Source organism: Pseudopipra pipra, chromosome Z (genome assembly GCF_036250125.1).
Source record: "Pseudopipra pipra isolate bDixPip1 chromosome Z, bDixPip1.hap1, whole genome shotgun sequence".
NCBI lineage: Eukaryota > Metazoa > Chordata > Aves > Passeriformes > Pipridae > Pseudopipra > Pseudopipra pipra.
The window spans coordinates 15,055,124-15,077,954 of NC_087581.1; the positions used below are offsets into that span (position 1 = coordinate 15,055,124).

Below are 22,831 nucleotides of genomic sequence, written 5' to 3' on the forward strand. Positions count from 1 at the left end.
GTGCCGGGAGCGGGAGCCGCAGCGCAGGCGAGCAGCCCGCCGGCGGGACGCGGAGCCCGAGGGCAGCGGCGGCGCTGCTCTGGTGCCGCAGCCCCGCCGGCGCAGCGTGGTGAGGGGCCGGCGGTGCCGGGAGCGCCCTGGGGAGCGGCGATGGCGCTACGGGCGCGGGCGCTGTACGACTTCAGGTCGGAGAACCCCGGTGAGATCTCGCTGCGGGAGCACGAGGTGCTGAGCCTGTGCAGCGAGCAGGACATCGAGGGGTGGCTGGAGGGTGTGAACAGCCGCGGGGACCGCGGGCTGTTCCCGGCCTCCTACGTGCAGGTGATCCGCGCCCCCGCCGCGGAGCCGCCGCCGCCCGCCCGCTACGCGAACGTCCCCGTGGGCGGCTTCGAGCCGCTGCCGCCTCCCGCCTCCTTTAAGCCGGCGGCGCAGCAGCCCCCGCCCGAGCCCTTCCCGGCGCCCCCCGCCGGGTACCCCTTCCCGCCCTACGGCGGCTCCTACCAGCCCAGCCAGGGCAGCGATGACGACTGGGACGACGACTGGGACGACAGCTCCACGGTGGCCGACGAGCCTGGCGCCCTGGGCAGCTCTTATCCCGACTACGAGGCGGCGGGCGGTGCCCCGGGCCGGTACCGCCTGTCCACTCGCTCAGAGCCGTCCTTGGGCTCCCGGGGCGGGGGACACCCCCCGGGACACCCGCACCCGCCCGGCGGCGGCGGCGCCGCCAAGAGCTCTGCCACGGTGAGCCGGAACCTGAACCGCTTCTCCACCTTCGTCAAGTCTGGCGGGGAGGCCTTCGTGCTGGGCGAGGCGGCGGGCTTCGTGAAGGACGGGGACAAGTTGTGCGTGGTGCTGGGTCCGCGGGGTCCCGAGTGGCAGGAAAACCCCTACCCTTTCCAGTGCTCCATCGAGGACCCCACCAAGCAGACCAAGTTCAAGGGCATGAAGAGCTACATCGCCTACAAGCTGGTGCCCAGCCACACTGGGCAGCAGGTGCACCGCCGCTACAAGCACTTTGACTGGCTCTATGGGCGCCTGGCCGAGAAGTTCCCCGTCATCTCCGTGCCCCACCTGCCAGAGAAGCAAGCCACTGGCCGCTTCGAGGAGGACTTCATCTCCAAACGCCGCAAAGGCCTGGCCTGGTGGATGGACCACATGTGCAGCCACCCCGTGCTGGCTCAGTGCGATGCCTTTCAGCACTTCCTCACCTGTCCCAGCACGGATGAGAAGGCTTGGAAGCAAGGCAAGCGCAAGGCTGAGAAGGATGAAATGGTGGGTGCCAACTTTTTTCTGACCATCAGTGTCCCCACGGGCCCTGGCGCCAGCCTGGACTTGCAGGAGGTGGAAAGCCAGGTGGATGGCTTCAAAGCTTTCACCAAGAAGATGGATGAGAGTGCCCTACAACTTAATCACACGGCTAATGAGTTTGCTCGCAAACAAGTCACTGGTTTCAAGAAGGAATACCAGAAGGTGGGGCACTCCTTTAAGTGCCTCAGTCAGGCGTTTGAGCTGGACCAGCAGGCCTTTTCAGCTGGCCTCAACCAAGCCATAGCCTTCACTGCAGAAGCCTATGATGCCATCGGGGACCTCTTTGCAGATCAGCCTCGTCAGGACCTAGATCCTGTGATGGATTTGTTAGCGCTCTATCAGGGGCATTTGGCCAACTTTCCAGACATCATCCATGTCCAGAAAGGTAACACCCTTCCATATTTTCTGAAATGATTCTAAGTTTTGTGTATCAGTGATATACAACAGATGGAGGAACCAGGGGCTGAATTTGCCCTGTGTATGGCTTGCAGGCCTTGGGTTCAGTCTTTCTGTGTTTACTCAGGTAAACTGTTGCTAAAAATACAAAAAACACGTCAGTGACAAAATTTTTGTCCTGTGCCAAAGGTCTAGACATAGTTGGGAGTTTTACTGGTCAGAAGTTGCTCCATTTGACTGTGTATCTCTGAAGGAAACCAGATCTACCAATACTGCTGATACATTAAAGGGCTTGCTTACAAACCTTGGAAATCATGAAGTGGTATGAAAACATCTATTACTCAGATGCATGTTAAGTATCTTAAATCTCTGATCTAGTAGATAATAAATATGAACTAATCTGATGATGCAGGCACTCCTCTGACTGACCACTGTGTTTGAGGTGTGCATGGAGGTATGTGCATTTTGCAGTGTGAGTTTGATGAGATGTTTAAAGCTGCTGGGGTTTTTCTGTTTGGCCAAGCATTAAACTCTCTTGGTGCCTTTGGAAGAATAATGGTCTGCCACAGGGTTCTTAATTGGAGTTGTTCAACCTTTGCCCTCATTGTCATAGCCAGATGTTGCTCAGCTGTTACCCTTTCAGCATCTTTCTAGCTGAAACACGCTTTTCAGGTTCAGATTTTTGGTTATAAGGTGCTTTGTGATCCATTAGAAAGAAAGAACTCAAAAAAAAAAAATCTGCTATGCAACTAATGACACTTTTTCAAATAATCAGAAGTTTGTAGCACTATATATGTGGAAATGCTGCTGTTCAAGTATTGATAATCCTACATTCTTGACCACTGCACATAGATGAAGTCCATTTTTCATTCTTTTAGCTGCTTTATTCCTTACCTATAGTTTTCAACTCGAAGTTCAGGAGGGTGTGGGATTTGAGCTGTAAGAGACACCAAGAAAACATCACGTATGCTCTGCAGAAATGGGTATCTGTAAGTTACCTGAGAAAATACATGAGCTTTGTTGAAAATTATTTTGGAGATTAATAAGTGGTGGTCTGCATCCCGAGTGAATTGTCACTCATGTGAACCAGTCTTTTTGCCCGTACATGACATTTCTAGGGATTTTTTATCTGGAGCAGTACCTTGAGTTTGACAATAAAAAGGTTGGGAAAGCTTTTTCGGTGGATCAAAAAGACAGACTTGTGGAAGTGTGCATTATTGCTGGGAGCATCTGAGGAAACAGAGTTGCTACGAAGTGCACAATTTGCTGTTATTTAAGAAAATAAGCTTTTTGTAAAAATTGTCAGATTTCCATTCTGCTATCGAATCTTGAAAATTGTGAGTGGAAACTTAAACACGCTTAGTATTATTTTGAAGAGAAAAGGGAAGTGTGCAGTCTAACCTTTGAGGAGTTGCTCTGCAGGGTTCTGATAACAGCTTTCAAATATTTTTGATTTGGAGAGAAGGGTCACCTTGGAAATGCCTTGTGTTGGGAGCAGAGCATGTTAAAGTGAGTTGTCAACTAGTAGGATTATCTCTAAGCTTCTGGAAAAAAATAAAGGGACAGATTTTTTATTAGGTAGAAAAAACCATCAGAGTATATATACTATTTAAATAATACATCCTCAAGCTTTAAGGCTATATGGAATTCTTCACAAAAATATTTTTAGAAATGAGACTTTGAAGAGAGGACTGGGAATAATAAGGTATGTGCTGGACCCATCCCTATTTCTTTTGTAGTTTGAATTTGTGCTTTTTGGTTAGGTTTACCCTGTTGAACTGGGGAAAGTTCGTGTAAATACACTTTTGCTAGAGCAGTGCATGAACATGATGTATGTAGAGTTGATTTAGGGCCATAGCCCTGCCCTGGAGCAGCTTGGAGAAATGTCTGGCTGTCAGGCATGAAGCTGCTAATGCTCCAGCACCTCTGGGCTAGCACTGCCTCCAAGACAATATTACCCATGGTACATACCAGCCATTCGAAGATGGCGTATGCTTGAATGGTTGATCTCTTGAGTATCCGGTTCACGATAGGAACAGGGTTAGAGCTGGGTTGTATCTTTGTTGCTGTTGTTCCTGTTACAAAACAGCAAACATGAGGAAAACTGAGAGTTGTTGTTTTTTGCACACAGTATATTGCCAGTTTATTATTTTTAAGAGTTACTTTTAACAAGGTACAACTTTTCAGTTTCGATCTGTAAACTTCAGATGAAATTATGAACCATGTGTTGTTCTTACAACATAAAAGCTTTCTTTTAAATTTATTGTCTGGGATGGCTGCCAGTTTTGAGAAATAATGCTGTCTCTATAGTCTATATAAATATCTGTTGGTGATAATAGATCATCTGAAAAATACAGTTGATGTGTCTTTCTTCAAAGTGCATTTTATTTTCTAGTGTACAACCTCATTGAGCAGGAAAATGACACCAAAGTGGCTTTATAAAATGTAGAAGCAGGAGCAGCCTGATTGATACATTGCTTAGATGGCCATCCCTTTAAAAAGATGAACCCTGAAGTTGGGAGTAGTGCTCCATTTTTTTCCCCTTACGAAGTGCAGATATATTGTCCACTTCAGATAAAAAACGAGGTGTGTGGGGGGGAAAAAACAGTTTTCCCTCTGAAGTTATAAAATGGTAAACCCCCCAGGGGGTGGTTACCCTTGGGGTCAAGCCAATGAGCGCTTCTGCAAAATATAAACATATCACCCAGACTGGAAAAGAAGGTGGTTGTAGTTGTAGTTGGAGAGTTGCCATGTTGTGAATGCCACGAGCTGAAGGGGCAAGAGCCCCTCTGGGGGGCCACGGCCACGGCCTCCCAGTCCCCGGCTGGGGTCATAGAAACTCAGAAACAGTGTTAAACTGGACTGAGGACTGTGACTGAGAAGCTGGGAGTTTTTTCCCCACTGTAAGCAACAGCAGGAACAGTGGCAGAAGCAGCAGCGTATGGAGGGCAGTGACAGAGAGCCAAGAGATAAGAGAGAAGCAGCAGAGACAGCATGCAGCCAAGGAAGACACAGAGATCTCTAATAGAGAGAGAGAGAGCAGGACCAAGCCCTGCAGAGACAGAGTTTGGGGTAAGAACTGAAACCAGACCCCCCAAAACCCTTTTGAGACCCCTCTTAAGTGGAGGGGGTAGACTCCTACTAGATAGAAGTCCTAAAATGCAGCATGCACTGCAGAGAGAGGAGCTGAGAAGCTCAGGCTTCCCGGAGCTGGACCGGGATGGCTGAAGGAATGCGGAGGAGGGCTTCGATCCGCCTCGCTGCTCTGAGATCAGAACACAGGAGCTCTGCAAGGGAGTTTGAATCCCCTGAGGATAGGGACCCTCACGAAGGCTTCTGCACTTCGTTGATATGACGTGGTGAAGTGACCTTTGTCCTGGTGAACACAGCCCACGGAAAAAAAAAACCCTCGCCTGGAGTCGAAGGGTCAAGAGGGGCTTGGAGATCCCCCTCATGTGTAATGAAAAGTGATCCAGCTACAGCTGCTGCATGGAAGAGAGAGAGATAGACTGCTACCCTGTAGAGACTGCTGCTCTGAGAGTTGAAAGGATCTCTTCCTTCTTCCCTCCTGGACTTTTATTTGGAGAGAGAAGAGATGTGATCCATTGTAAATACTGCTTCATCATGGTAGAGATAGTTGAGATTGTGTATGTAATGTATTGTAATATTTATGTGTAAAGTCATTGTAATATAATCCCTTCCCCCCATTTTGAGTCTTGTGTGGTGTCTGGAAAACCCATCTCACACTGGGCTGAGATGTGGGAGGGGGGCTTGGACTCGAGAATTGGATTTTGGGGCTCTCAAACCATTACACGAGGTCATATTCCCATAGGTCTGAGAAGGACTGAAAAACAAAGGTAGCTGTACCCAAAGCATGCCTATGTCTGTGCATAGAATGTTTAACTGAGTTGTCTTGTTATGGCTTTGCTCTACTGCAGCTTGTTGAACAGCTGCTGAATGTGGTTTGAAAATGTGGTTTGGATTGAGAAGTCTCCATGTCTGGGGTTTTGTTAAAAATTTCTGCAACTTCTGCAAAAAGAATCACAGAGGCAAAAGTTTCCCTCCATGTGGGCTTTGTCTTTTTCCCTAGAATTATGCACCAAAGCCATGTAAGCCTTGCTGTTGCTTTGTCTGCATGTTAGCGGGAAAATGTGTTAACTGTTGTGCTTTTAATTGCTCTGGGATTCAGGTCTTTCTGTCTTCTGTGCTGAGGACATCACATATGATCTTATTTGTGTAATTTGTGTAAAACTTACGAACCAATGGACTCTGGAAATATTTTCAAACTGTTTATTATCTTATTAATATTGTTAGTATTTCATGAAATGGAAGTAGCCTCAGTAGGAGATTTTAAAAGATTCCTTTGTCTCTTTCATCTTGAGTACCCAGTGTTGAAGGAATTTTCTGTAGGAAAGGAAGAATTAAATTTCCTGCTTCAGGAGTGACAGAGGAAGGATTTGAACATTCCTGTACCACATGCCAGTTGAAGATCAACTGGTCAATGCTTTGTGAGAGACCTTACCTTGTTTCGTATGTGCCCCAGTCCAGGTCTGAAGATTCATTGGATTGAGTACTACAGCAAAGAATGTGCCAAGTTGGAAACCCTACATTTCTGTCTGGAAATAATTGATTTGAGAGCCCCACTGAAGGTGGCATAGAGCATATCAGTACCAAGGCAGACATCCCTTACAAACAACTAGTTGTTTTATAGGTTTTGTTTGGAAAACTAAATCATTAGGGGAAGACTGGCATCTGTATGGTAGCTGATGGCAGAGTGGTGTCTCAAGATTCTAAAGACCCAGATATGAGTCCAGCCCTCAACCCCCCATAGGTAAATGCTTCCAGAGTGCTTGCTTGAAAATATTCCTGTGCATACTGGTGGTTTTTTTGGAATGGAATATACAAATATGTCAGACAGATATACTTGTACTCAGTTTATTTAGCCCCTGGCAAAACATTTGCAGAAGAGGGATATTAAGTTCCATAGGCTCAAAAGCTAAGCTGCATTTTTGTAATTTTCTATTGCAAAGCTGGTATATCTTTCAAGAAATACTGGATTCAGTTGTTTTCATTTTGAGAAGAAAAGCAGCTTCCCAACTTCCTTTGTAATAATACCTTCTTTTTTATGTTTTTAAGGTCTACTAGTGGAAATTCCCTAGGCATTCTTGATGAAATAATTTCTACATATTAATTGCTAGAGCTTCACTCAACTGATGAGACCTTCCTACTTCAGTAATCTTCAACACAAATGCTCACTGCAGGCCCATGCAAGTTCAGGTTCAGAAAATTTGTGCACTTTTGAGAGTTGAAGATAGGATATGCTAGTACTCTGGCTCATGCTTGTCTGGCTGTCATCTTCATATTTGCTTAGTGAGAGTAGAGAAGTTGGGGGCATTTGGGATTTTTCTTTCAAGTTTTGTTTGAGGAATTACTATAATTAGCCTCTTGTCTTTCCTGAAAGTGGAAGCAATACTGACTAACGTGCTGCTTTATCTCTGCCTTCCAGATTTCTTCTTTCCCTAACGTTTGCAAACTTCTGGTTATGATTTTTGCAAAACAGATCTGAGAAAGCAGTCTAAATATTTCTAAAGATGTAGGCAGCGATTCCATTTCCTCTGCATGCCAGGATTTAAGGGAATTATTTTTAAAAATATCTGAGTGACCTTTTTGCTTCTTGCTCACTGTGAAAAGTAAAATAAGGCAAGTGGTCTTATTGAAGGAAACTTAATTCTAGACACTGGCTTTGAAGAATGCGCTGGATGTGTTTTTAGAATATCTTAAAAATTTGTAGGTGAAAAATCTATATGGCTGTAAATGCATCAAAATTTCAAGCGTCACAAAAATCCAAACAGCACTGAAACCTGGAACTCTCTGTAACATTTTCAGCTTCCTCTCCTTCGCCCACACCCCTTCAGGGGGAAGGAGTGGTATGTGTGTTCATGAATAAATCAGACTGGTTAATACTGACACCTAAAATTTTATATCACAGTGTAAATGCAGTGCTTTTCTCTCATGCTTACTTCCTAATCTCTTCAATTATTTTGAAGAGATATTTTTTCCATCCCTGTTTTTCATTTTATTCACCTTTGGGTTTTTTTTCCCCCTCCTCTTTCTCTCAGATGCATATACTTTGCATGGGGTTCAGCCCAGGTAGGTACTGGGTAAGAGCTGGGTATGTAATCCTAGCCAGATGACCCTTACAACAGTAAAAAGAGATGGGTAGATGCACTTCCTCTGTATAAGGACTTCGGTGAGAAAGGATGTTCTGCTCCAGAATGGCTTGTATTTTTTGCCCTGTCAGCCTCCCCATAGCTGTTACAGTGGTGATGTAGCATTGTCTGCTTGCTGCTGCATCATCCAGTATTGCCTGCCAGTATTTGAAGGTAACCTCAAGGAAAGGGAGATGTTTAGATAGCTAAAATGTGAAAGAATCTTCACATTTAGAAATTCTATAAATTTGCATCTTCCTTAATCAGAGGACAGGAGTAAGCAAGACTAAAATTGAGTAATAGCCTTACTTAAAGGAGATTAAACAGGAACAGGAAAAAAAAGGACTCGTATGCCCTGTCTGTCCAAAAGATGCATGGATCTTTTTTAACTGTGATTCTTTTTTCTTTTTCACTTTCCTGCAATCTCTATAGCTTTCTAAGGGAGCAAGATTTATGCTGTCATGATGTTTTCCTTTCCTATTACCTTTTGAACACATTCAGTGACAGAGAGACATTTCATAGCTGATAAAACACCAGTAGTTTCTTTTTTAAAACCAGCTGGTAGCAAAGAAAGAGTATAACTGTTCCTCCTATGGGAGAAGCTGCATGTGTTACTGCAGACTGGAAAGTCTGTGCAGTCTACCCTCTTTGTGGCAACAAACTGGAGAAGTTTTAGTCAGAGCTCAAACCTGTAGGTTTGACCACAGGCAGTGTATTCCCATCTCTTGTGTGCTCACAGGTACTTGCTCACTCCAGGCAATAAGGCCTTGACTACTGGGAAAACCCTGTGGGCAACTAGGGAGTAGCAGTGTAGACACTGAAGAATTAAAAGTTATATTGTAGGAAGAGGAAGTAATTTTGTTTCAGAAACTGTGTAATACCTTTGAGGTTGAAGTATATGAAGATAGTGAGATGGTTCTCTTGAAGATCAGAGCGCTCCTGGTCTGGCTGAAAGGGCTTCTATCCAAACAAAGGAGACGAGAATTGGTAGGGTCATTCCATCCAAATAGGGAACACAGAAATAGGTAGACTAAAAATGGAAAGAAGCTCCCATAGCTCTTCCAGTTCTTTGTTAGCATTATCAAACACAAATAAGCTTTCTGACTGTTTTGCAAATCACCTTTGAAACGAGGACGTGTTTCAGCCTTTCCAGCATCTTTCCATGAGTTCATTGTTAGACTTTGTTTGAACAGTTGAAATGCCAAGTTAATGTGTGCAGACTGTATAAACATATCCAGCTGGTACTTATGTATTTTAATTTGCATGGTTCAAATAGCACAGATTTGAAAATTCGAATTGAAAAAAATGAAATTACCTTTGGCTGAGCCCCCAAAACATGAATCTTATCAGCAGATTAGAGCAAACAAATGGCACATGCTTTCTGTGCAGTCCAGTTTGCTTCTTTCATGAAGGCTGTGAGGATTAAAATAAAATGAAGAAAAAAAAAAAAATTAATCTGTTCAGTTCTTGCCAGTGGCTTTGGGTTATTGTAGCAGAGCAGGAAGAAGTGTGATGTTTTCAGCCTTTGTTTTAAGTAGGTACACATCATGGGTACTTCTGTAATTATAATGAACAAAACTACCCTTTTCATGCCTACCTGCAGTTCATTCATTAATAATATGAAAAGCAGATTCATCCTGTGATTTGGAGTTTTCATTACTTTGTTGTCCTATGCAATTTACTATTCTAATTTTTTTAGAATTTTTATGATTTTTGAATTATTTTTATGATTTTTATGATTTTGAATCTGTATAAGTGAATAGCTATGCTGGCTAACTGGCAGTATACTGAAGAAGCTAATTTTTTATATAATATGGGTATGCATGATATTATTATAATGTTCATGTGTTCTGCATTTGTATTATATAACATTTTTAATTGGTTGCATTAGTGATGATTTACCTTGAGTATTTTTTTTTATGCAATAAGAGTTGTACTTCTTTTTGTCCCTACACAGAAACTGCAGCATTCAGATTTCTAAGAGAGAGCAATTAAGGGGTACTAAGAAAAAGTGAACCAGTGTCTGCATTTCATTTTGATCCTGACTCTTTTCATATGAATTTGCTAAATTGTCTATGCATGTTGTATTTGCTCATCTTAGGACAGTAGTGGAGCTAAGCAGATAATTATGGAGAAGCAAACACCATAAATTGTGTTCATTCTTTGCTTTTCTTTTAGCCTTAACATCCAAAAGCAGGTGTTTTGTTGTGCCCCAATAAAGAAGTAAGAGTCAGCAGAACTTGCATTTATACTTGCTCCTCTCAGTAATGGTGTATGGATGTTGATATGCAGTGTTACCTGTCTTCCCCTGTTCACACACATCCCACGAATCTTACAAAAACTTTGAAAGTCACCATTCAATATAATGATGCTTACATGCATTCTAGAGAGGAGGAGACATTTCTATTCATTTGTTGTTAACCAGTTCTACTGAAAATCTCCATCATGCATGCATAGCATAATTTCTGATGGTTGTTGTCTTGAAGTCAGCACTGTGAACTGAACAGGGCATTTACTAAAGCTCTTAAGTCTGTAGCATCTTTCTACCAAAAAACGCCTGTAATTAGCATCCTAACTGGGAAAAACTAGTTTTCAGAACCTGTGACAACTGAACTGTAATAGACCAACTCCTATTCTGGAAAATGTGTTAAAAGCTTGTTTGATGCCCCGTTTAGATGTAAACTAGTGAGAAGTACTAAAAAATTTCTGAAAGGTTTCATCTTGGTACTTCTGCAAATTGCAATTACTTACATTTTCAAGTGTATTCCTGAAAAACATGACTAGCTTTCTAATGGGCAAATGTACTGCATTTCTGGTGACCAGCCTAGTTTATGTTTTATTCTTTTCTGTCCCTACTGAAGCCAAAGAAAAACTTCTTAAATGGTACACGTGAGTGCCAAAAAGTACAGAGTGCCTTAGAATTGGGCAAAAGCAGCATTAGTTAGTGCTTGCCTCTCAGGCTGTGGTGCAAAATGCTATATTTGTGATAGCAAACAGCAATATACATAGTTTAGATGGATTTTAAGATAAAATTGTTCCTGGCGGGCCTCCTTTCAGACATCACTGTACGTACTTGTAAAGTCAAAACTCTTCATGAACACAGCTTAAACATGCTTTACTGGCTAAGATAAGGTCACTTGTTTGCTTAAAACACTATTGGTGTACAATACATCAAAAGATAGCATTAGTTTTAAATCGCTGCATTCACAATTTGAATGGAAAGCTTACATCTCATCTTGCATGGTTTTTTTGTGTGTGGTTACCTAACGCTGTGGGGTTTTCTTTAATTTTGTTAATGGCATTATGTGCGGCAGTAGATGTAATAAACTGGTAATTCTGTAATGGTTTCTTTCATTTATTTTACCATCATACTCTCGTCTCCTTTTATCAACTCTTCCAAAGGCAAACTATGGCGTGAGCTCATACAGCAGTGTGGTGTAGCATGGCCCAGGAAGACATTTGTACTGGAGGTGCTGCACACCAAAGCTTGTAGATTCCTCTGGGGACTCTGGAACTGAAATGGACATTGACAGCGTGGGAATTTAAATAGCTTTTCAATAATGTGATCATTTTGGAGTCTCTGACCATGCACTGGTATGATTAGAGTCCTTGTAGGTTTGAAGAAATAAATTGGCCATGTATGTTCTTCCTATGTATGTTCTTCCTATGTGTGTGTACACTAACTGGCAGATGTATGCTCAATGAGTCTAATCAGGTCTTAATAATCACATTATTTAAATTTTTAAAAAATATTAGTTAGACATGTCTAGTGTCCATTAACCCTGGCAGTTCTGTAAAATTGACGTTTGACACTGCAATCTAACACCATTGTTAATCAGTTATATATTAATTAAATCGATTTATATGTTAAAACCATCACATGAGGTTACAGTTAGTTAAGTTTCTGAAATCTGTAGCAAGGCTGTTTTATTTGTGTGTGATCTCTGAGTTGTGTAGATTAAAAAGTGACTTCATTTTGAACTGAATAATTCGTCTCTGTCAGCTTTCAATGAGCTTTTCTATAGGGTAACTGGAAGAACAAATAATTCTGTCTAGTGTTAATAATTCTGCAGTCAGGCAGTGTTAGCCTAGATGTCAGCACAGTACTGTAATTTAAAAGCCTAGATTTACAGGATAGTATTATGTTTTTTTGGGCTTTTTTTGAGCAATGTGCAACAAAAAACTATTGTTAGGCTGAAGATCCCATAAGCATTATAGCCATTTTTATGTACCTACAAAACCCCCTGTAATGCTAAAGTAATTGCAGTTCAATGTATTTGATTTTTATATTTCTAACATTTCACTTTGGAAAAGAGAATGTTATTAAAGTGGATTTGCATCCTTAAGGAGAAAAATAGCATCTTTTAATTTGAAAGACTGTTTTTGAAAACTGTGTTATGTTGACACTTACTGAAAGAGCAGGTGGCTTCAGAATTTTGCCTTTGGTGTTGAAGATGACTTGCTTTTTTCAATGTAAAACTGGAAAAAAACCCAGAATTTAAAGGAGCAACTCATTTCAACATTAGTAACTGTAATGGTACTTTTTCCCTGGGACATTTCTTTTATACAGTTCAGTCTCTACTGGAAAAGTCTTCTGGTTTTAATTTCAGGCAAATTCCTATTATGCTGCTTTCCATTATAAATCTTGGCCAGAAAATGTAAAGAATTTGCAGAATCTTAGTGTAGGCTTCTTTTGTTAATCAGTGCTCAGAGCATTCTTAAGAAAATAATCTGTCAGTGTAGCAAAATCTCTGTTCTGTTACACACTATTTCACTGTGAATTGAGAGGGGGAAGTTTGAGGGCTTTTTTTGGAGTAGGATTTCACATTATATGTAACCTCATGCAATGGTTCTGCAACTTCCCTTGAAGCTAATGATTGTAGCCCTGGGCTGAGCTGGATCACATAGCCAGGCCATTGATAAAACCAAGCCGTCTCTCTCCCCTCCAGGCCAATTGCATTTTTTTGTTGGATTAGTCATTTGAGACATCTCATAACAACATCTTTGCTAGATCTGGGGTAGAGGGACAACCCTGTAAACCGACATGTTCTGGCAGCAGTCTTCTGGGTGACAGATGTTTCCATGCATGTGAGCTACCCCTGAGTAGCTTTTTCAAATCTTTAAGCAAAGAGCCGTAGTTAAATGATCTCATCATTAGGCAAGGAAAAAGAATTTCTAGTTACATTATCTGGTTTTACATCCTTTTATGAAAGCAGCATCATGAATATGTTTTTTCCCTTCCCATTAGAGATGGTGTTCAGGTTAGAACAATGTCTTGTAATAAAAGTAAAGCAAAGTGAGTTATTAGACAAGTTCAAAGCTCTCACTTCATTAGTGTGCTTTAAGGACACATCATTCATACTATTAGACCATTAATACGATGAACAAGTGAATGATGTGGTAATGGAAGTTGTTCTACTTTCTAGTAAGTAACAAAGTAAATGTTATCTTGTAGCTTGCTGATAGTAGAAAGATGAAGTCAATCTTGAGTGTTTCTTAAAAGATCACAGTGTTTTCTGACTGTGCAGCCCTTTCAGGGAACTGTCTCGGCTTTGGTCTTCTTGCTCTCACACAAATGAAGCCTGTTGACTGTACTCTCAGCAGGTGCTGCTGCTCTTTGGCTCCTGATTGCATATGCTGGCAGGCACAGGGCAGACCTGCCTTCTGCTGAGATTGAGGAGTTCAGTGAAGAGCAGTCTTGACTGCAGTCTGCAAGAGCTGAGCCCCAAAACTTTTGCCTTCTGGTCACATTGCAGACTGCAATTGGGACTTGTGTCATGTACATAGCAAGCAAGAAGAACCAGTGTGGGGCTGGCTGCTGGCAGGGTGCTCAGGTCATGCAAGTGGAGCACCTGGGGCCACATGTACATCAGCATAGGTTTACAGGAGTACACGTTACTTATTGTGTGCAGGGAGAGTCAGTGTATGGATCCAAACACACTCTTAGTTGACTCTCAACCACAAATCTCAAAGCATTTATTACTGTAATAAAACTGCAGGTGGTGTGAAAATGTATTTTGACTCAAATCTGAGTTCTCTCAGGTTCAGGATTTTAATTTTTTTTTCTGAATGTATATAACTTCTCCTGCCTCGTTGCAACCTTATATTTGCATAAGCAGCTTACTCAATAAACTTCTTTTTTTTCTCATAACTCCTCAATACTCATTTAAGTTGCTGTTTGTATAGTGTGTTTTATGCTTGAAAGTATTTATTTCTATCAGAAACTCTACATTCTCCCTGTTTTCCTGACTGCTAGCACAATACACTAGCACCAGTTTTGGTAGCACAAATTTTCCTTGTTAAACATGTTTATATCATCTTGTGTTGTCTAATCTCATACTTCAAAACAAGCACTGAAACGTGTGAATTTCTCTTAGTCCTTTAGCTGCATTCAGTGAGCATCACTGTAAGGCTTTGGGTAGTGAAAAACAGCATTCACGTATGCTTTTCCCTACCTTTAAGAACAGAAATAGATGTAGCACAGCTTTGTGCAGCATCTTTGATCCAGGCCCTTTTCCCTGTTTGAAAGTTAGTCGTGATCACTTGGACATGACTCCTGACAGAAAGTCTTTTCCTTAGACCAGAAGCATTAAGTGCATGGGCAAGACTTTACAGAATCTGTACATACGGATCTTAAAAATCCCCAAGAATTTATTTTTATGTATTCCATCCCTTTGGGAACAGTGCATTGGCAGATATTTGTCCCAGGCATGTACTCAGCAGGAGTGTTCCTTGAGCTAATATGCATTAGGATGTGGCTCCTTCTGTTTCTTTTTCCTAAAATTTGTTAGTCTTTTCTGGAACTGCCATAATTCTGCCTTTTTTTTTTTTTTTTTACCTACATCTGGCTTTTTCTGTTTGTCCAAACCAATACTAGGTATTCACACAATTAAAATCAGAAGCAGGAGAAGTTTCTGCAGGTGTACTTTTAGACTGGGGGGCCTTGCTCACCTCAGCAGCCTGCAAGCTGTGAGGTTCTGGATTAGGCGTGGAGTGTGATGGATCAGTTAGCGAGGATGGAGGTGGGGGTTTCATGGTGTACAGCCTGTAGTGCATCAGGCTGGGAGTTGTGGGCTGGGAGCCATTAGAGGTTACCATCCCCTACCAAGGCATCTCTGCGCAAGGCCCTTCTTTTCACACAAGGAGCTGCTTTCCAGTCCCCAATTCCTTCACGCTGTTCTTCTCTTCCAATTCACCGTAGAAACCTGCATGGATTATTGAACCCTCCACATCAATGAATCTCTGTTCCAGCTCAGAGTTTCGTTCACAGGGATTAAAATACAGGTGTGTTTTGTTGCTAAAGCTGCTTGCAAAGCCATTCGAACTAGTAACACTTTTTTCCTACAATTTGCTAAACTAAGTCTTGCAAACTTCAGTATATGCTGACCAACTTAAATATAACATTTGAAAACAAATGATTATTTGCTTCTTAAAATAAAGCACACAGGTGCTTTTTTTTCTGTGTGTTTAGAGAGGATTCTTTTATTGTCCAAAAACAAGATAAAATTTTCTCTCTATTAAGTTAATTTAAGATTAGTTGTTATACTAATAATTCAGCACTTCATTTAAAGGCATTTCAAAATAAAACCCAAGCAATTTTATACTTAAATATATGTATCAATTTTGTCATATATTGCTGATATCTGGTTGTAATCTGTCCAGGTTTTAAAGGAAATTCCATTACAGGACTAGTATGAATCCATATGCATTAAGAGAGCATTGTTAATGACTGTAACTTTTCCCTTTGGATTCCTTCCCTAATTATAAATCTTCCTTTTCTTTAATGGCAAAAAAATGCAAAATATATCTAATCTGGAAGGCTTTAGTGTTTGGTGATGTATGTTTTTTATTAATGTAAAATAATTTGAAGATTATACATGCACCAGAACTTAGTTATGCTTTCAGGTGCTGATGCTGTAAAAGTATTTTTCTTCCAGTTTGGTCATTCTAGAAATAACGTCTAAAGCTGTTTCCCACATCACAGCTGAAGAGTTGTCATGTTTATTTAACCAGCTCCATCTGGCTTCCAGTAAGTCCCAAATTTCAGGGTTTTGCAGCCGTGCATGGATTCCTGTCGTGCCCGCAGAGCATAGAAAAACTTTTTGCTAAGCCTGGTTAACTTTGTTAAAAGAAGCATTCTTTTTACAGGAGAAGGGATTAAATGTTTTTCAGATCGTGCCCTACCTCACAGATTACTCACCCCTGAGAGGACAAAATGCAGATCTTTTGGCACAGTCCCGCTGCTGGCACCACTGCATATGGAGAAGATTTTTCAGTGGTGTTTTTTTGGGCCAGGCTGAAGATGATGTGGTCAAGCCAGTGCCAAGCTTTTAGCCACATAGGCATGCAATGGGATCCAGGAAGGTATGGAACCTTGCCACCACCCTTGCAGCCCCCAGAGACAGACACTGTCCTTGGCCTTCAGCCAGTTCTTTAGCACATCAGGCTCAGCATGTGACCTCTGCCACCTGAATATAAGTGTCGTCAGCCATGCAGCCTGTGGTCTGTGCTTAGCTTGTTAATAACGTCCCTGCCATGGTTTAAAAAAGAAATGTCTTTCTGCAGCTACATCATACCAGAGGAGAGTTTCTTATGCACACGCTGGAGAGCTCATACCAGGACTGCAGACAGGAGATGCCATGTACAGCATAGCCCAAGTGCAAGTTAAGCAGAAAAATATGATTTTAGGAGCAGAGAAGTACTGATAATAGTGAAAGTATTTTCTCAGTGTTTGCAATTAAAAACAGTCTCCACCTTCCCCCACTCCCACAACAATTAACAAGTTGTTAGAAGCTGAACAGAGAAAAGTCATGCAGGCTTCTCTCATTTTAGGAATTCCACATTTTATCTGTAATGCAAGACATAACCCCTATTCAATTTCTCAAATGCAGCAAACTCTTTTTACCCAAGGCTGCGAAATCATCTGATATTTTAACTTGCTTCCTGTAAGAGCGTACTCTCTGTTCTACCTGTCTGCCTGGTGAGGGTTGGAGATGGTCAGGGAATGAGCCACAGCAGGCTGGGGAATGTGAGGAGGACCTGAGTAAAATGTAATGAGCAGCAGCCATGCTCCCCAGTCGCCTCCCAGCCTGCTGTGTACACAGCGAACACAGACACATCCATGCACAGTCATGCTCCAGACCTGAATTGCAGGGATGTGTCAGGGCACCAGCAAGAGGCACATTTAAAATGGTTTTCAGACAGGCACAGGAAGACAAACAGTGCTTACAATTTGCATTGTAACTGTTCAATGGTGTTTGCCATGTGTGGGTTCAGGCTGACAAGAAGGCAAACCTGCTCCCTCAGCAGATAGAGTGAAGGGTTTTACCTCTGGAATTTACAGGCAGAGAGGTTTCTCCATTAGCTTTCTGGCAAGTGTCAGTGCAGGGGGTACATAAAAGCTCTTCTTTGAGGCAAGAAGGGAGCCCTGTCCGTGAACTGTAGTCACATGCAAGAAGTGTAATCTGAAAGGAGAGTTAAGAAATTACAAATATTTAAAGGAACAAGCATCTAGTGAGAAGATAAAAGCTGTACTGATCTGATTAATTTTAGTTGTATGAATAAAATACACACGTAATATTTAAGGCAAAGAAGTTGCTCTATGGGAAATTGAGTCCAAGAATATGAATGTCTTAAGACATATCTTTGTATTCTGTCATTTTATGAGTCTGCTTTGGGTGTGTCTGTTTTAGGTGATACTTTGCTTTTGTAGGATGTATGTGCTTTAATTAGCTATTTGGAGAAGGGGGACCGTCAGTTCTTTAACTCTGTTTTTCTACTAGTTTTACAGTGCTGTGTAAGGTCTAGCTGGGCATCTGTGACTTTGGAATAAACCACTAGATTCTCTGTACTCAATAATTGAAGCATCTGTAGTGTAAAAGCAAAAACATGTCTTGTCAAGATTTTGTGTACTAAGATCTGCTTTTGACATTTCACAAAGATTGGGAAAACTGATATTTCATAAAGCCTTAATGAGGATATTTCTCTGGGGTTTATGTAGGCTTAAATTGATCTGACAAGTTTTCTAGTGCTTTCACTTATTCCCACTACTGGTATATCTCTCAGTTATTCTCTGAAGGACATCATGTGATTTTTAAGGTTGTAAAATAGGCATGTTTTACTAACTTTTCCATGCTTGAGCCTTAAAAACTGTTGTATTTTGCTTTTTAAACAGGATCCACTGGTCTGTGATTTTTCTTACATGAAAAAGTTTTTATTCCTTTTTCATTCACATATGTACATGTATATGTACACATAGGTATGTACACATATAAATACAATGAGAATAAGCCTTATACAAATCCGCGTTGTTATTAAATTACTTGTTAAAGTTCAGTAGTCAAGTCTACATGGTCCTCACCGTTCAACTGTTTCGTTTTGTTCTTTATGCAGGAGCCCTTACCAAAGTAAAGGAGAGTAAGCGGCACGTGGAAGAGGGGAAGATGGAGCTCCAAAAAGCTGAGGGCATTCAGGAACGCTGTAACATTATTTCCTTTGCAACCCTTGCAGAAATTAATCATTTCCACAAAATTCGTGTGAGGGACTTTAAATCACAGATGCAGCATTTCTTGCAACAGCAAATACTCTTTTTTCAAAAAGTGACACAAAAGCTAGAAGAAGCTCTTCACAAGTATGACAGTGTTTAGTCTCTGAGTTGTGGACTTCCCTCAGCATGACCGTGACCCAGGCAGCAGAGCAGATGCTGCTGAAGAGCTATTGCCAGTGGTAGATGGCGGTACAAGGATGGGTTTGTGTTCACCTGGAACCCAGGTTTAATCTCCAGTTATGTAGAAAGGAAACAGTTATAGCACTATGTAGTAGAAACAGTACCACGAATTGTAACTAAGTTATACTGTATATGCCTACACTACCATTGTAACTTTTCTGAATAATGAGTATACTATTTGCCTTATTGCTTTTTGAAATACGGTATTTTAGTGCATACTTTTTAGACCTCAAAACCCTTTGGGTCTTTAAGGAAGTTGGCTAGATAAAAGCCTGCTTCAGATGCCTTTTTACTTTCCTAGATTTGGATTTCCTAAATTCAAACAATTCTCTGTTTACAGACTCCTACTAGAGCAGCTATGTGATTCTGTGCCTTTAGACTCTATTTTTCTTTTTCTAGTAAGTCACATTTTTATGATTGAATGAATGAATGGTTGATGCCTATGACAGAACTGATTATGAAACCTCACACTAACTGGAAAAAAATCAGCTGCCATCCAGTTTGCATAGCAAGTACTGTCTTATGACAAGTGTTGGCTCAAAAGGGAGAATTTAAATTTATTCACACTTTCCCTGAAAATGGAGACTACTTGTTACATGTTCTAGGATGTTAAGCACATATACAGCATTACTGTGAGTGAAAATTTGAAGAGCTAGCCTAATAAAAATTACATATATCAAGGGGATATTTCTGCAAGCTATGTGGCTGCAATATTTTTTTTTTTAAGTTTCAAATGATTTGCTCATTGTTCACTTGCTGATTCAGTTTAACTTCAGACTTGCATCTGCATTGCCAGTTGTCTGAGTTGAAACTCCACTGTGATTTGTTAGTTTACTAAGTTAAAAGTTTTCAGGGATGTTCAGTAATATAAGTGATCTGAAGTAAGTCTTGGCTGAACTGACTTGGAAAACAGGTGACATTTTTATGTTTGTAACACTCAAGAATTAACAATTGTCTTAATTTTTGTATAAATATTTTGACAAGCAGGGTGCATTTATATATGTAAACACTATCTTTTAAAGAGTTTTATGGCTTATTTCGCTTGAAATAGGTATTTCTTAGGTATTGGTTTCCTTCTTATAGGTCAGTATGAAAGAGGGTTTTTATTTATCCTATTTTTTTTCTCCTAAACAAAAATAACAAAACCTTTCAAGGAAGCAAAATGTTTACTTTTTTGTTTTAAATTGAATTAATCAAAGATGGCTTAAACAAATGAAAGCCTGGAAGAGGAAGTAGAGCAACAGTTACATTTAAGTACAAATCATTCCTCACCTATGCAGCAGAAATGTACAGATCTTTCACTTGATCTTGTGAGTTTCAGTAGTTTAACCCCACACCTTTATTTCAGAGAAATAAATGTGTGTAAGAATGTAGTTTTGGTTCTAAGATTCATCCCCAAATGCTTGGAGATGGCTGCTTTGTGCAAGTTGCATTTGGCATTGCTTCTAGTACATACACAAAGCAGTAAAATACAGAATACTGAAGAGGGAAAAACCAATATTTGTAAAAGAAAGGACAATCAGTGAGGAAAGACTCCATTTCCATCTTATTGGAACAGTGCTGCAAACAATGTTGACCATAAAATAAGGACCACAGTCATAGGGCTGACTTGCTCTTTACCTTCCTCATGGTGTCTCGTTCTACAGTCAAAACTCACCACTTCCCCTTTCCCACCACTTCTTCCCAGCAGAACTTCTGCTTCCCCATATGCCGTGATGGTGAGCTAGGTTTGAGCTGAGTTCCAAGGCTTATGTTTGCTTAAGCCAGATACTGTTTTATTAAATGTCTTTACATTAATTAGATCAGACTACAATCAAATTGATTCTACATGGAGGTTTAGGACCTGTTCACAAGTTGATCTGGTCCAGTTGAGTATTTTAGGAGATTAGTATTAATGACGTGTACATGTCCAGGAGGAAATAAAGCTGTGATACGTATTCATACAACATTATCAGACAGGTACAATTTTCCCTAATAAACTGTCATTGTCTTCACCTTACTTTCTCATTTGCAAATTTTTTGGGCAGGGGAAAACTGGGGGTACTAATTGGTTAAATTTGATGTACCAGAAAACTTTGACTGGAATCCTGGATCTGAATTGTTGCAGAATTCAAAAATATTCAAATCTGTAAAATGCTGTATTAGCATCTTCCTCTTTTCCTCACTTATTATAGAGTTGAAGTTAAACTGGCTGAGGGGTGGAGCCCAAAGGGTTATATAGTAAATGGAGTTACATCAAGCTGGCAGCTGGTCACCGGTGGAGTTACACATAGGCCCAATTCTCTTCAATGTCTTCATAAAGCACTTGGATGCAAGACTCAAAGGGATACTAAATAAGTTTGACGATGATAGTAACTTGAGAGGAACTATTGGCTCCCTTAAAGGCAGAGGAGCTGCACAGAGAGACATGAACGAATCAGAGGGATGGGCAATCACTAGCCATATGAAGTTTAACAAGGCCAAGTGTTGGATTCTGCACCTGGAATGGGGCAACCCTGGTTGTGTGTATAGATGGGGAACAAGAGGCTGGAGAGAAGTGCTGTAGAAAGGAACCTGAGGGTCCTGGTCGATGGCAATTTGAATGTGAATCAGCAGTGCCCTGGCAGCCAGGAGGGCCAACTGTGTCTAGGGGGGCATCTGGCAAAGCATCGCCAGCTGGTTGAGGGAGGGAATTGTCCCACTCTGCTCTGCACTGGTGCGGCCTCACCTTGAATTTTGTGTGCAGTTTGGGGCACCACAATATAAAAAAAGATACTAAGCTATTAGAGAGTGTCCAAAGGAGGGCCATGAAGACGTCAAAGGGTCCAGAGGGGAAGCCTTATGAGGGGCGGCTGAGGTCACTTTGTCTGTTGAGCCTGGAGGAGACTGTGGAGAGACCTCACTGCAGTCTACAACATCCTCACTGGGGGAAGCAGAGGGGCAGGTACCAATCTCTTCACTCTCATGACCAGTGAGCACCCAAGGGAATGGCATGGAGCTGAATCAGAGGAGGTTCCGATTAGGTGTTAGGAAAAAGTTTTTCACCCAGAGGGTGCTGGAAGAGGCTCCCCAGGGAAGTAGTCACAGCTCCAAGTCTGTGTGAGTTCAACAAGTGTTTGGACAATATTCTCAGGCACAGGGATTCTTGGGGTGTCCTGTGCAGGGCCAGGAGTTGGACTGCATGATCCTGTTAGGTCCCTACCAACTCAGCATATTCAGTGATTTTTATGATGTAGGAAGCCTTAACTCCATTAATGCTTACTGAACTACATAAGAACTACAGTGTTCATTTTATTTGGAACAAGTATGACGTTGACCAGTTATGACTGACTGACTACCGAGTGGTGCGGTCTGAGATCCAAATGTACTCTACAGTTATGTGAATGTATATTTTGTGGAACTTCGGAAGCACCGAAGGAAATCTAACAAAATTTAATAAATAAATGTGGAAGAAAGCAGATTTGTTCTGTAGCATAATGTTAAATGCCATCGTTTTGTTCAATTCGTGTAATTTGTTTTTGATGCATCACAGTTTTTGCATTGATAAGTAGTAAATAACTGGTATACTTGTTGGAGATTGGAGAGGATGAATTGATCGCTGCAAGATCCACTGAGGTATTGGTTTGTGTTAAAGCGTGGAAGAATACATTGTGAATAAAATTGGTATGATTTTAGAGAATGTTAATCAGCTGCCTACACTGAAAATACATGGTGAGACACATGTATCTTACATGTAAATTGTAAGACCCTGTTTGCCGTACCTTCTTATTTTTCCAGACCTTCACTAGTTCAGCTAACATCTTCCATGCTGGTTGTGTGCTCCAGTTCTTCTGGGAAACCTTAATGACAATTGTTCAGCTATTTCTCAGAAGGAAATGATAAAAATAAAAAAAGAGTTTTTTCTTCTTAAATTTTCTATACAATTTGGCTGGAAATCTTTAGTTCTTTCATACTTTGGAAGACTATTTGAAATTTGGCAGACTTAGATATGCTTTCTGCACTGCCTGTGAAAATTTGTCCTTGTATTTCCAAGTTAAACTAAGGTTTCTCCAGGACCTACTGGGCAAAATTTTCACAGATACATTTTCTGTAACTCCCCTTTGCTTCAGGCAATCCCAATTCTAGCATCAGTCAGCAGCGGGTGACTTTCTCTAGAATTGTTTTTTCCTTCATTCAGAAGGGGCTGAAGCTCTCAGATAGAAGCTGAGCAAAG

At 41.2% G+C, this 22,831-nt stretch overlaps 1 protein-coding gene across 1 annotated transcript; it reads left to right on the forward strand.

Annotated features, from left to right (window-relative positions):
• Positions 1–17: 17 nt before the first annotated feature.
• On the forward strand, positions 18–20,638 carry SNX18 (sorting nexin 18). Its single transcript, XM_064642699.1, has 2 exons — positions 18–1,693; positions 18,306–20,638. Exons 1-2 carry the CDS (start codon positions 151–153, stop codon positions 18,557–18,559), a joined length of 1,797 nt encoding a protein of 598 aa, XP_064498769.1. The 5' UTR covers positions 18–150; the 3' UTR covers positions 18,560–20,638.
• The last annotated feature ends 2,193 nt before the right edge of the window (positions 20,639–22,831 follow it).

Coding starts and splice junctions, on each gene's coding strand:
- SNX18 (XM_064642699.1), top strand. CDS start 151: ATGGCGCTACGGGCGCGGGCGCTGTACGACTTCAGGTCGGAGAACCCC. Junction 1,694..18,305: donor CATCATCCATGTCCAGAAAG/GTAACACCCTTC, acceptor TTCTTTATGCAG/GAGCCCTTACCAAAGTAAAG.